We start from the raw sequence: 14,714 nt of genomic DNA on the forward strand, positions 1-14,714 counted from the left end.
CTTCGGCATAATTTGTCAAAGATTGCAACTCACATGTCTTACACATGTAAATTGAATGAAAGTTCCCCAAAGTATCGGTACTTTCTGCCATCTCATTTTTGACTTAATTTGCTTCTGGAATGGCTTCACAGAATTCATATCTTTCTCTATTGTCCATGAATGCTGATGGCAGCAACTTTATGATTTGATTTTCTGCAACAACTCCATACATGTACAAGTACTGGTACATCAGCATATATGTACATGTACATTGTACATGTTGTACATGCCTGTGCCTTCCTTTGTCATAAACACCTTGCCCTGCTTATCCCGCTTTTGTGAAGGTGGGTCACATAAATGTCCTTTCAATGCTCATTATTCATGCATGTATTTCCAGTGATTTTCATTTTTCAACCATGAGCGCAAATGTCGTAACATTTGATAAAAATACGATTTGTCCTTCTGTTACCGTCCTTCCGTTACCAATTTGGTAACGGAAGGACGTGATTTAAGTAATTGTAATTAAAAAACGAAAAGTACAGCAGTGTCAGTTATAATGTCATATTGAAGGCCTACCTAAACTTGCTTTGCACAATAACTTTCAATGCATTCATACTGCAAGTTTTAGAAATAAATTAAAAATATGTATTTTTTCGGTAACGGAAGGACATTTCGAAAGCTGAAATATTAGAAGTCACTGAAGCGAAGCAAATTACGCAAAATGTTAAAAACAAGTTTTAGTCGGTTTTTCAAGACCAATACTTTCTCATGACAGAAACTGATGGCATTACTACATATTTTTGTGTGTGTTTTGGTAGAATACTTTCATATCACCGTTTATCACATTTTTAGGATTAAAACAGGATTATTACATAATCCTATTTTTTGGTACCGAAATGTATAAAAAATAAAATTCTGACTTCAAATCTTGAAAATATAGATTTTTAGCTTTCATTTGATGCCAAATTTGTTTAAGTCACGTGTATTTGAATTTTTTGGTGTCATGTCCACTTTGGTGTGGAATTGCCCAAATGCAGATATACGAGATAAAAATACATATGAATTGGCACATGGAATGCAAATGGTTATAGCATTCAAATAGGGATAAAAAATATACAGTTATTCATACACACGTTTATCATGGTGGTAATAGATAAAGGGCTTGTGGGCCCAGTCAGCCTCAACTCTACGATTGGAGAAAACAGTGTATGAAACATTAACCACAGTTCTCACTATGTCAGTTACGAGGGACTTGATCGTCCGCTTTGATGTTCCCGGCATGAGGGTGGACATTGCTGCCATGAGGTCATGCGGATGATAGTGACCCAAAGCACCCACCTCAAGTGTCACTAAATCAACGTCTTCGAAGTGTTCGGAGAGGTCGGCCACTAGTCCCAGGTATTTGGTGGACTTGCGAATTTTAGCATTTTCCAGGTTGGTGGTGCTGTTATTTGGGATTGTCAGTTCGCCGACAATGCCTCGAGATTCCCCACATTGTAGGAAAATGTCGGGGCGTAAGTTGGTGGTGCAGACGGATGCAGGGATGGTGCTTTGCTCCGTGAGCATGCCTGGGAGGTCAACCTTCAGGAGGAGTTCCTGCTCGCTCTTCTCGGTGTTTATGGCTAAGTGTCTGGCGATGCATTTCAGCACACAGTCGTGTCTCCAGGTGTAATGACCTAGGGTGAGGGCTTTTAGGCATGCGCTGAGGATGTGAGCTAGGGTACATCTTGGCTGATGACATAGCCCACACCAAGTGTCGTGTTGAACTTTCCATCTTGCAAGATTAACTGGTGAGGGAAGAGTGTCACAGCCTGCTCTAATGAGGAATACGAGTTGGCCACTAGGGAGGGAATAGCGGACGCGTTTCCATGCCTCCGACTCATCCTCCAGGACGATGATATCGAGCAGTTTGGATTGCACTTGAAGGTCTTGGAGTTGACTCTCCCACTGGTCATCGTGGTCAGTGCGGACATGTTGTTTGATACACCGGGAGGGAGGATGAGGGTTGGTTGCCGGGTCACTGCTTACCAAATCTCTGACTTTGTCGACGGCAGAGCGAAAGATTTTGGGCACAGCGCCTACCCATTCATCTGAGGTGGTGTGGCTATAAAGCGAGTCTGTTAAGTTTTGGGTTATCATGGGATCTCCTCCATTCTTGAAAATGGAAAGAATCAGGTTGATTTTGCATTTTTGTTTCAGTTGTGGAAGGTACGGAAGGTTGAGAGTTTTGGTGTGGAACATCGCTGCCAGGGTTGTACACTTGACCAATTTCAACCATTTTTTGAGTGTTTGTGTGACCTTGCGCTGGAGGACTTTCAGCTGATTGGTGGACATGGATCCCACGGCTAGTGCGAATCGGATGGCAGGGCAGAGATAATTGGCGTAAATCCAAGTCTTATACTACGGTTTCACTGGTCTTTGGTTGATGTTTTCCATGGCTGTCAGCACTGTTTCTCGAATGTTGGCTGCTGATGAACGTTTCGTCTCGCAGTTAGTTGCTCCTATTACACAGCACCCAGGAATATGGTGGGTTTGTCACAGACATTTGTTATTTTCTGCCCACTGATGGTAACTGAGGCAGATCTGACAGGTTTGGGACCGGATTTGCTCAGGTGTGTGCATTTATCCGGGCGGATTTCCAGACGAAAAATTTTGTCTCTTTTCCACGCGAGGTGCCATGGCTTCACCGTTTCAGTTGAACCATCGGTAAAGCGGATGATTGATGATCCATCGTTCACATGCGTTTTGACCTGACAGTGGTACCAACCCGCTGCATCCTCACACTCAGAGTCTGTAGGCTGATCATCCCACTTGACGTAGAGGGAGGCACCCTCAGGTGGTAGGGCGGTGGAGTTGGGTATCGGCAAGGTGAGGGAAACTCCTTCATGTTGATGGCGTTTCAGCATGCTGATTATTGGGTTAAACGCTAGGGTGAAGATCAGTGGTGACAGCGTGTCGCCTTGAAAAATTCCTCTGCAGATGGGGAATTGGTCGGTACTCAAGTTGCGGGTTTTGATGTATCCCTGCAGTTTGCTGTAGGTGGAGTGGATATATCGTAATAACTCTGCTGGGATGCTGTAGTGTTTTAGGACAAAGGTTATCCAGGAGTGTGGCACTGAACCAAATGCGTTGCGCAAGTCTATCCAGGTGATGCTGATGTCTGAGGACATGTCGGATGAATTATCGAGGATATGATTCAAAACGTAGATGTGTTCCATGGTGCCGTTAATTCCCCCGAGACATCCTTTCTGAATGTTAGTGTCAATAAACCTGTTGGCTAGTAGAAACCGTTGCAAGCGGTTGGCTAGCACTTTGTTGAGCAATTTTCCAACCGCGGAGGTGAGGGCGATCGGACGGTAGTTGGCAGGGTTCTTGGGGTCTCCCTTCTTAAAAATCAGGATGATCCTAGCAGTACACCAACTTTGTGGTGCTTCTTGCGAGGTATTGAGGATGACTGTAAACAAGGTAGCTAGAAAATGATGTGTGGCTGGTAGGTTCTTGAGCTGGCGGTACGTTATACCGTCGTCCCCTGGTGAACTTCCGGCTGAACACGACTTAAGAGTTTTACGTACTTCGGCTGGTGTGATTGGGCCAATGTTGAAAGAAGTTTCAACTTCTGGTGCAGGGTCAATCCAATCAGGAGGGGACACATCAAGGTTGTCATGTGCGGGGTCAGCTGAATAAATTGTTTTCATGTAATCGTGACAGACTTCACAGGAGAAATCTGGATCCTGTCGGTTATTGCCAGGTTTGCACACTGATTTTGCAAAGCTAAATGGGTCCTCTCTAAAAGCCTTGTTCTGTTTGCAAGCAGATCGGTACTCACTGTCTTTTCTTGCAATTTTCGTCACTCGATTGTGAAGCCTGACTGCCTGTAGAAACAGCTTGGGGTCCGATGAGATGCTATGTCTGCATTGGGTTTTTTGCAGGGCGAGCTGTTGTTTCAGTTTCTGGCTTGCACGCACGCGATGGTGTTGTCCGCCATTTTGAATGTGTGCAGATTTCCTATGGCTGACAAGATCGTGGGCAGTCAAAACTTCGACCAGGATTTGTCCGAAATAGGTAGCAGCTTCCGTTGAACTAATCAAACCTGCACCTAGTCCAGAGTCCAGAGTTAATAGGTCTTAAAAGTTCTTTTATTGTGCTGTCTGCTTCCCTCCAACTGGTGGATGACGCCGGATTGTTAGCAGAGCTCTGCTGTGGGGTTGTACCCGTGTTGGCGGCCATCTTACCCAGTCGACATTAGTGCACCTTGTTGACTTACCAGTGCACCTTGTTGACTTACCAATGCATTGTTTACATTGGGCGCATTGCTCAAGCTGTGCGCGTTAATTGCTGCTTAGGTGAGCTGTTAGCTGACTTGCAAGTGTATTTAAGTGACCCCGATAATTAACAACCTCATTAAGTCTCAATCACTTCTGCATATTTCTTGATTATTGTATAATAAATTACGATCATATTTGTGATGCCGACATTCCTGTTGTCCAGGCGAAGTTGTTGTTGGTTTATTGTGCAATTAACAGAGGGTAATCACAATCATCATAATCGGCGGTATATTTCCTCCAAAACGGACCTGCTCCCTAGGCCTTGAGGTCGCTCTGAGTGGTCTCTCGTCTTGGGAAAGCTTGCGTTCGGGAAGATCAGCTACACTCTAATAGGTGTCAGACTTGGTCCAAACGAACTTAGGTTTGGACCGAGGAGATTCCCGCCACAAATGGTGTCAGAAGTGGGATGATTATGATTGATTAAGTGATTTCTCTGCTAAATTATTTGATTGCACATTGTGTTTTGCATTGTATTGCTAATTGTACTGTGGTTTAATCGGTTGTTTGTTGTTTGTTTTTGTGTGTGATTGTTGTGGTTGTTTTCAATTATGAGCAAAGGCTCGCAGGGTCAAGCGGGCACCTCAAGTGCTGAGGCCGAGGTGCAGCGACTGCGAATGGAAGCTCAATTTCTGCAGTGGTAAAAAGATCTCATTGCAAAGAAGTTGGAGGCTGCCATGGAGATGCAGTCGGGTGGTTCCCCAAATGGAAGGAACACGATCACGCCAGGTGGGAGCCGGCGTATGTTCCATCAGGTGGATACCGATGTTGAACTGAGGTTGCCCGAAGAGACTACTGGGTATGTCTCCGGAGCAACGGGGAGACGAGAGTCAGACACAAAGATGGTGACTGACTCGTCCCACAAAAGTGGGAGGGAGGTGAGCTTTATGGAAAGTACGCCTCTAAAAGACTCAGGCTCAAGGATACAACCCCGAGCAGGGTCGACGCCAATCGCCTTGGGACGCGAGAGTCAAGTCATAGACGACTTAACGCTGTTCCTGTCTGGGCAAGATGGCGTAGAACAGGGTAAGCCAAGCACTAACCCGTTCGTTTGTGATAGGGAAAAAGTGAACCCTACACAAGTGCACAGCGATCTGCTAAGTTTCGCAACTCGACCAGTCGAGGCGAAAAACAGCAGTTCAGCTGAAAGAGTGGACAGCTCGTAAGTAGGTCCTTGGCCACCGAAACGAGAGGCACGTGTCCATGGCGACTTAGGTCTGAAGGGAAGTGAAAGGCCACCAAATCGTAGGCCAAATATAACCCCTGACCGGTACAGCGGGAAAGTGCTCTGGAAGGAGTACTTCCGCCATTTCGAGTCATGCCGTGAGGTAAACCAGTGGAGCGAAGAGCAAGCTGCGAAGTGGTTATCCGCAAGCTTGCAAGGGGATGCTCTACGGTTGATGGGCGACTCTGGGCAAAAAACACACGTACATTGCGCTTGTCAAGTTGCTTGAGCGCAGGTTTGGGTCAGCTCGCCAGAGTGAGAATTATCTCATTGAGCTAAGACACTGGCGCCAAAAGCAGAAAGAGGGATTGCTAGAATTAGGGCAAGCAATCCATGAGTTAACGGTGCGAGCATACCCTGAAATACAGGAAGAAGCTCAAGAGAAGTTGGCAAAGAACCACTTCATAGATGCAGTTGACAGCCACTCAATTAGAGAGGGCATCAACAGAGCCCGTCCAAAAACTTTGGACGAAGCAGTCCGGGCTGACCTGGAGACTGAGAATTTTGAAAAGGGCGAACAGCATAGGTTGCTGGACCGAAAGCCCACCAAATTGGCAAGGGCTTTGGACTCTGTAACAGAGCAGAGATTAGAGACTCTAGAGGAAAGTCTCAATGGGCAGGCCAAGACATTGAAATCTGTGGCTGAGTTGGTCAAGGCATTGTCCGACCAGAGCAAGGGCCAGGGACAAGGCAAGGGCATGGTGTCTCAGAAGACACACAAGCCCGGGAAAGCCGAACCTGGAACCTTTAAGTGTTTCAAATGTGGTGAGAGAGGGCATTTCGCCCGGGAGTGTAAAGGAACTTCAAAGCAGGGAAACAACAGTCAGCCCCCCAGAGGACCCGCGGGAAGGCTGAGTGGTCGAGAGGGTCCAAAAGTAGACTCGGTGATGAAACCAAAAATGGAAATGGGAGGTCCAAACGGGAGGATGGGCAACGAGTAATAACTCTGTCTGATCCAAGCCGTGGTCCTCGGTATGGGTTGTTTGTGAATGGGTTGGTAAGAGCAACCAAGTGTCGATTCTTGATTGACACGGGGTCCACCGACACTCTAATCAGTAGTGCGGTGTATTACCAAATCCCGTCTTGGGAAAAGACCCGTATTGGAGACGGTAGATGTCCAAGTCAAACAGGTGGACCGAAGCCAGTTAGCTGTGCTTGGCATGGCTCTGGTTGAGGTGCAAGTTGGCAGGACCACGCACCAAGTGAAGGCTGTGTTTGCTGAGATCAAATGCAGTGGTATCCTGGGTATGGATTTTCTCGTGCCAACAGGTGGAATCATAGACTTCCAATTAAGGGAGTGGAGGCTCAATGGTGAGTGGGTCAAGTGCACAAATGATGCAGGCAAGCCCTTTGTGGGACGCGTTGTAGTTTGTAAAACTACGGTAATCCCACCAGGTCATGAAGCTGTGGTCCCCGGCAAATTTGCTCGGAAGGGTCCCGACTTGCTCGGGCCAGCCATGGTCGAACCGGTTGAAGGTGGTGGAGACCTAGCCAAGAAAGGCTTGATGTTGGCCAGATCTCTGGTTGAGACTGAAGCCGATGTTGTTCCGCTGCGGGTCTTCAATCCCGGAAGGGAGAAAAGAGTTGCCCGTGAGGGAACAACAGCGGGGGTTATCTCCCAAGTTGAGGCAAGTTCTATTCATGATGAATTGAACGCAGAGGCAAACACAGGGAAGGAGTTGCCCCTGCATTTGCAAGACTTATATGAAAAGGGTACAGCCAAAGTAGAGGCCAAGTACCATGGTAATGTCCAAGGGTGACCATGACATCGGTCGGACGGACGTGGTCAAGCATCACATAAACACTGGTGATGCTAGGCCGATCAAAGAGCGGGTGAGGCGTCATCCGTACCTGCATCAGCAGGAAATCCAGGAGCAAATAAGCGACCTGGAGAAGCGGGGAGTAATAGAACCCTCCGATAGTCCCTGGGCAGCCAATGTTGTCCTGGTTGACAAGAAAGATGGTAAGAAGCGCTTCTGTGTTGACTACAGAAAGCTGAATGCAGTCACCGTCAAAGATGCTTACCCTCTCCCGCGCATCGATGAAACATTCGATGCATTGCAAGGGGCAAAGTGGTTCTGTACACTCGACTTAACTTCGGGGTACTGGCAAGTCGCTCTTGATGAGGACGCCTGTCAAAAGTCCACATTTGTTGTGAAAAATGGGTTGTATCGGTGGAAGTGCATGCCCTTTGGGCTTTGCAACGCCCCGGCAACCTTTGAGCGGCTCATGGAAAAAGTCATGGCCGGCTTACAGTGGGAAATCCTACTGATATATTTGGATGACATCATTGTGTTCGGTAGAAAAGTGCCGGAGACCTTAGAACGTCTCTGAGTGGTGTTTGATCAGCTAAGACACGCCGGGCTGAAGTTAAAGCCCAGCAAGTGCCATTTGTTTCAGGAGTCTGTTGCTTACCTGGGGCACATCGTGTCATCAGAAGGCGTGGCCACAGACTCCCAAAAGGTTGAAGCGGTGGCAAACTGGCCAATTCCAAGGTGTGTACGAGATGTGAGAAGCTTTTTGGGCCTCGCCTCGTACTACCGGAAGTTCATACAGGGATTTGCAAAAATTGCGAGCCCACTCCATGCCCTGACCGAGAAGTCAAAGGAGTTTGTATGGACTGAGAGTTGTCAACAGGCATTTGACGAGCTGAAGAGCAGGCTTCAAGCTGCTCCGGTTCTGTCATACCCAGTGCCTGAGGATGACTTTATCTTGGACACCGATGCCAGTGGTGACGGTATCGGGACGGTGCTATCCCAGGTCCAAGATGGTGACGAGAAAGTGCTTGCTTATGCAAGCCGGAAGCTCAGCAAACCTGAGCGGAACTACTGTGTCACTCGCAAAGAGTTGTTGGCTGTGGTGGTATATTTGAAGTATTTCAAACAATACCTGTATGGCCGAAAGGTGACCGTCAGAACTGACCATGCCGCTTTGCGGTGGGTACTTAATTTTAAGAACCCCGAGGGTCAGCTGGCGAGGTGGATGGAAGTCCTGTCTCAATACGACTTAGTCGTAGAGCACAGAAGCGGAAAGAAGCATGGAAATGCTGATGGGATGTCCAGACGGCCATGCAAACAGTGCGGCCGTGATGAAGAATATGAGACAACTGGTGAAGTACCCGAGGGTAAACCTCAAGGGAGTGAGTTCTTGGTTAGGGGCGTGGCTGCCCAACCAACCCTGTCGCAAGATGTCTTAAGAGAAGCACAGCTGCAGGATGATACCGTGAGTTGGCTCATAAGGTTGAAGGAAGATGGTCAAAGTCGACCCGAGTGGAAGACAATTTCCCACTTATCAGCAACATGCAAGACCTATTGGTCGCAGTAGGACCAGTTGGAGGTCCATAAGGGAGTTCTGCATAAACGGTGGGACTCCGAAGACGGAAAGTCCATCCGGTGACTATTGGTGTGCCCCAAGGGTCCGCAAGGAAATTCTGGCTGAGTTGCATGGTGGGCAGCTTAGTGGTCACTTAGGGGTCAGTAAAACTTTGGCCAAACTGAAAGCTAGATACTTTTGGCCAGGCATGTCTGCAGACGTGCGGTCCTTCCTTCGAGGATGCAATGTCTGTGCCAGGAGGAAGTCGGCTGCTATTGGTTATCACCTTTACAGCAGTACCGAGTTGGGGTGCCAATGGAGCGAGTAGCAATAGACTTGCTCGGGCCATTGCCCACAACGGACAATGGTAACTGATGGGTGTTGGTAGTTGGCGACTACTGCACTAAGTGGATGGAAGCATTCGCACTTCCTGACGCTACTGCAATCGCAGTCGCGCATAAGTTGGTAAACGAAATAGTGTGTCGGTTTGGGGTTCCCCAAGAACTCCACTCCGATCAGGGCACCAACTTTGAGTCAGGTGTGTTCTGCAAGATGTGCCAAATTCTAGGCATATCCAAAACTCGAACAACCGCCTACAATCCGAAATCGGATGGCATGGTTGAGAGGTTTAACAAAACCTTGATCAACATCGTGGCAGTGCTAATAGACCCTATGCGAAGGCAGAAGGATTGGGATGAGTTCCTCCCCTATGCCACCTTCGCCTATAGGTGCACGCCACATGAGTCCACCGGTGAAACCCCCAACATGATGATACTGGGAAGGGAAGTGACCATCCCGGTAGATTTGGTGACAGGTTGTCCCGAAATTGAGGAAGACACAACCGTAGACTTTGCAGAAAGACTGCGAAGTAACATGCAAGATGCTCACAAAAGAGCCAGAGAGTGTCTCGGGAAAAGTGCCCGAAGGCAGAAGAAGAACTATGACAGAAAAGCATCCGAGCATGGGTTAAGGGAAGGCCAACTAGTGTGGCTTCACAACCCAGCAAAGAAGAGGCACATGTCCCCCAAACTCCAGTTGAGGTGGGAAGGGCCATGGCTGATTCTGAAAAAGCTATTGGATGTAACAGTTCGAATCCAGCCTAAACAAGGAGGCAAGCCCAAAGTTGTTCATGTGGACAGACTCAAACCGTGTGTCAGTCCAAACAAATGGGAAGATCAGTCCAGGGATGAGGTGGCTAAAAAACCTCCCCCAAGAACTGACAACAGTTCCAGATGACAAGAACTCATCTGAAGAGTTGGCCTTCGAGGGCGAAGATAATACTCCTGTAATGCAAGATGCCATTGCAGACGAGTCAGGGTCTGAAAGTCAAGCCAATCAGTCGGGGCAGCAAGACTTGTCACCGCCCAGACGATACCCCAAAAGAACCCATCAACTACCCTTGCGGTATAGATAAGGGTTCTGGGGACGACTCTACCCTGAAAAGTGTTTGTAAATAGCCTAAGTTGACTAGTTGTTGTTGATTAATAATCTTTCTTGTACTTTCCCTCAGGTTAATATATACACAGAGCAAGATGCCGCAGGAGAAGAACAACACGAAGGCCCCCAGACACTTCCAATGTCGGCAGTGCCCCATCTGGTTTGTGCATCGCCAGAGTCTTTGGCGCCACATCAACGATGTTCACAAGGGTACGAACGTCCTGCACTGCAGTAAGTGCGCCTACCAGGCTGGTGTCGTCTCCACCCTGCAGGAGCACATACAGATGTGCCACCCGGAGCTGTTGGGCAACAATGCTCCACCAGGCGTCTCAACTCCAGCCATGAAGAAGGCCAGGTACCAGTCCAACTCTTCGGCAGAACCGGTAGTGACTGGGAGCCCGCTAGCTCCCAAAGACACACCGGTAAGTCTGGCAAACCCCCCACCAGAGACCCCTGCGACCGGCCCACCAATTGACGAGACGGCCCAAGACACGGCTGTTTTGTCCCTCTCGCCTACCCCCTGTCCCCCCTGCTGGGTCCAGTCCAGTCTCCACGGCCTGCCGATTCCCCTATGGACAGCGAGGCAAGCCTCGAGCTATGCTCCAGCTGATGGAAACCGTGGAGGTGTCCCCACCCAATAGCCCAGCATCATCCATGCCCTCCTTGGAAGGCCAGGATTTGGGCAGCGAGATGTCCATGGAGACGCCCAGGTCCACGGCCTCGGCCAAGTTGATGCGTATGGCCCAGGTGAAGGAGTTCACCAGAGTGGAGGTGTTCTTGGACGGAGCGCTGGTCAAGAAGGAAGAACACCGAACATCCTACATCAAGGCCATCGAGGTGGACGAGCAGAACCGACCCACCGGAAAGTAAAGTGTGTACATAGTTCTTATGTTCCAAGTTCTTAAAGTTTATAGTGTTGTGTAAGTTAAACATTTCATAAGTCTAATATTTGTTCATAGGTTAAGTGTTCTATTTAAAGTTTGTCGGCCAAGAAATTAAAATCATGTGAAAACCAAATTATATGCAAAAAGACACATAATTAATGCACGATTTAATTCTTCCTAGAAATTGACAATTTTGTAAATATTGAAATTCATGGAAACTTCGAAGGTGTGCATAATCTTGTACATAGGCTAAATTTCTTTTCAATCATCGTAAAATGACTTACTGAAATCATTCCATTTTCTAATCTGTAAAAATCTTTTGTAAACTTGTAATTAGTGTAAATTGGACATTTAAAAATTTGTGTAAATTTGACATTTAAAAAATTAGTGTAAATTAGATAGTTAAAAATCTGTGTACATAAGTTCAAATCAGTGTTCAGATTAACCTTAAATTTCAAGCGGGGACTTCGTCAAAAGGGAAGTCTGTCCACTTCCCGGAGTCTAAGTTATTGCCCCATTTTTCAAGCACGTATAGGCATGTACATATAGTTAAAATCCGTCCAAAAATTTGTCTTAAGTTTATCTTAGAATTTCATGATGAATTTGTGTAAAAATGCAGTGTGAATTGTCTGTAAAATTCTTGTATAATCTTACCATCTGAAATTTTGTGAATATTTAATGAGGTAAATTTTGGTGTTCTTGTGTACCTTTTACTGTGCACAGGAATCTTGTGAATATTTAATGAGCTCAGAAATCTGCCCCCCTTCTTATGTTTTATATTGAATTATAAACAAAAAGTTAAGTCTTATGTTTTTTTATTGATTTATAAAGAAAAAGTTAAATTTTATGTTTTCTATTGAACTTTAAAGGAAAAGTTAAACCTTATGTTTTATATTGAATGATAAAGAGGAAGTTAAGGTTTAGGTACACTTTCCTTTTATTTTTATTATGGTTATGGTGTATGAGGCCATACCCCACCATGCTCGGGCCTATGTAGCGGAAAGTGTGGGGACTTATAGCTAGTTTTTTTTACAACGTCATCCCTATTGCACGAACGTAAATTCACTGTGTGTTGGTGACTGGGCGGAGCGTAAGAGCCCAGTGGCTGAATGCGCGTACGCTATTGGTTGTCTAAGGCCCATAGGTTTAGTACATGCATATGTGTTTGTGCGGGCGTATGCATGTTCACGTGAGGGCTATTCACGTGATCGCGAGGAGGAGTTGTGCTGTGGACAGGGGACGGTAAGGTCGTATATTGCTCGCGCTCTGTGTTTGGGTAATGCTGACGCGCACTGTGTAAATTGCGCTGGTCCTAATTACGGTGCTGAAGTTGCGCTGTGTGAGGCTGACGCGCAGCCGTACTAGAATGTACTGTACGATACTGACGCTAGCTTGCATGGGTAAACGTTAATCAGGTTAAGGCTGACAGCGTATATTACTTACATTGGCGTGCATTACTTACACTGGCGTGTGTTATTTACATTGGCGTGCACTACTTACATTGGCTTGTGTTATTTACATTGGCGTACGTTACTTACATTGGTGTGTGTTGTTTACTTAGTGTACGTTGTTGACTTGGTGTACATTGTTTACTTAGTGTACATAGTTTACTTAGTGCATTACTCGGACACTCTCGATAGAAGTGACATTTAATTGAATGTACACGAACCATCGGTACCGATGGTTCGTGTACAAACTAGAATGAGCCAATAAGACAACAGCGCCGATGGTTTGTGCACTGACAGATACAACCAATGAGAGAGCATACAATCACTGGTGGTCATCGGCCCAGTGACCTTGTCTAGCTCAGCTATCAGTGAGATTTACGTAACGTTGCCTAACAAAGTGTATGTGGGGAAACTGTGGTCAGGGCCTGGCCCTGCACAAGGCCATGCATGTGCATGCTATCTTAATATGTTAATGTAACGTACACTTTGTACACTGAGTTGAAACCTTATATTAATTGCTTCTATTTCCAGACATTAAGGTTTGCTGCATGCACTATAATATATTACTGGACATGGTTGTATAGCAAGGACCTATAGTTGTACCATGGAGGAAGGAATAGAAAAATACAACTTGGAAAACGAAAATCTAAACGAGAATATGCTGAAATGTAGCGCCCACTGAGAAAGAGAACTGGAGTTGTAATACATGCATGTCAACCATGCAGACAAGTTCTGGGAGAGAATATTCAACCGACGGCGAGATTACTTACACCATGGAGGAAGGAACACCTCCATGCTTACACAAGCTTAAACTGTAAACAATTTAATGTTTTCATATTCCTTGCTCTATGGTTATTCCAAATGGTCCGGCCGTGATTATTTTAATTAATCTGTTATTACTGATCATTAATTTTTGTCAAACCTGTTTTATAAACCAACAAACAATCAATTGTTGTTCTATGCATTTTAACTGGACTGGTGTTATTACCATTAAATCCCATATTCAAGGCATAAATAGATATTTGTTGATGTATGATGTAACATAGCATGGCGCCGCCACTGACGTGGTGTACTTTGCTTGTTCGTCTGTCGCGCTATCTAGAGCAACAGTTTTGTACTGAACTTTCACAAAAACTGGTATAATTTCATGATTTCATCGAGTTCTAAACACTCCCGTTCCTAAATCACGAGTTAATCCGATTCCTGTTACAAAGTTACAACAAACCATTATTTCGACATGATTTTCCTATTTTATTGCAAAGTGCATGGGTAAACCTTTGAAAATATCCCCCAAAATGAGGAAATAATTTCTGACAAACTTCCAGTTGGGTATATAATAATGGTTTATCAGATTTTATAAACTTTACAGAATTCTTCAATGGGATTTTCCGATATTTATTTAAGTGCGCCACGTTAGGGAACATTCAGCCGTTTGTGTGCCCAATTTCCAGATGCCACCGTTTTTGAATTTCGGAATATAATCTCATGACACCGAAATAGTTTACAGAGGTATAACCCGCGCCGCAGTAATAAGGCGTAAGTACCAGTATTTCACGGACTGAATTTGAAGTTTATCAACAAATAAGTTTGGCAACACTACATGAAGAAAGTCAAGGTAAACGTCGAAGTGTGCCAAGTTAGGAAACACCACTATGTAATATATTAAGGAATTGATAGGGTACTGGTTTTAAGAAATAGATTTATAGACTTTGAGCGCATTATTTTTAAATTAGAGATGAAGGAAGGGTATTTCCAAAAAAGTAGAGCTTGTCGAGTAGGAATCCCCTATAACATGAATTATTAATACATACATTTAATGAAAAAAACAATTGCAAACAATTAAACATGTAAGCTGTACATGCCCCCCCCCCCCTCCACCAAAAGCAGTTCCTTTGCGCCACCATATTCCACGGAGCACACTTTCATGATATAATTTTAGAAATGTTGATACTGATTTCCGGGGCGGGGCAGATACGTGTTCCCTCACGTCCCCTCATTTTGGCGACGGATAAACCTAACCCAGCGTAGTTTTTTACTTTTGATGTAACGAAGGAGAAATCAAAAATGTGGGGTTTTTTTTACCCTAAAAGAGCCGGGGCGGAATTCG

At 45.8% G+C, this 14,714-nt stretch overlaps 1 protein-coding gene across 1 annotated transcript; it reads left to right on the forward strand.

Annotated features, from left to right (window-relative positions):
- Positions 1-9,249: 9,249 nt before the first annotated feature.
- Positions 9,250-10,074, forward strand: LOC119719738. The gene has a single exon (XM_038189234.1). The coding sequence runs from the start codon at positions 9,250-9,252 to the stop codon at positions 10,072-10,074; it is 825 nt and encodes a 274-aa protein (XP_038045162.1).
- The last annotated feature ends 4,640 nt before the right edge of the window (positions 10,075-14,714 follow it).

This window comes from Patiria miniata, unplaced genomic scaffold (assembly GCF_015706575.1).
Source record: "Patiria miniata isolate m_02_andy unplaced genomic scaffold, ASM1570657v1 HiC_scaffold_8, whole genome shotgun sequence".
NCBI classification, from domain to species: Eukaryota; Metazoa; Echinodermata; class Asteroidea; order Valvatida; family Asterinidae; genus Patiria; species Patiria miniata.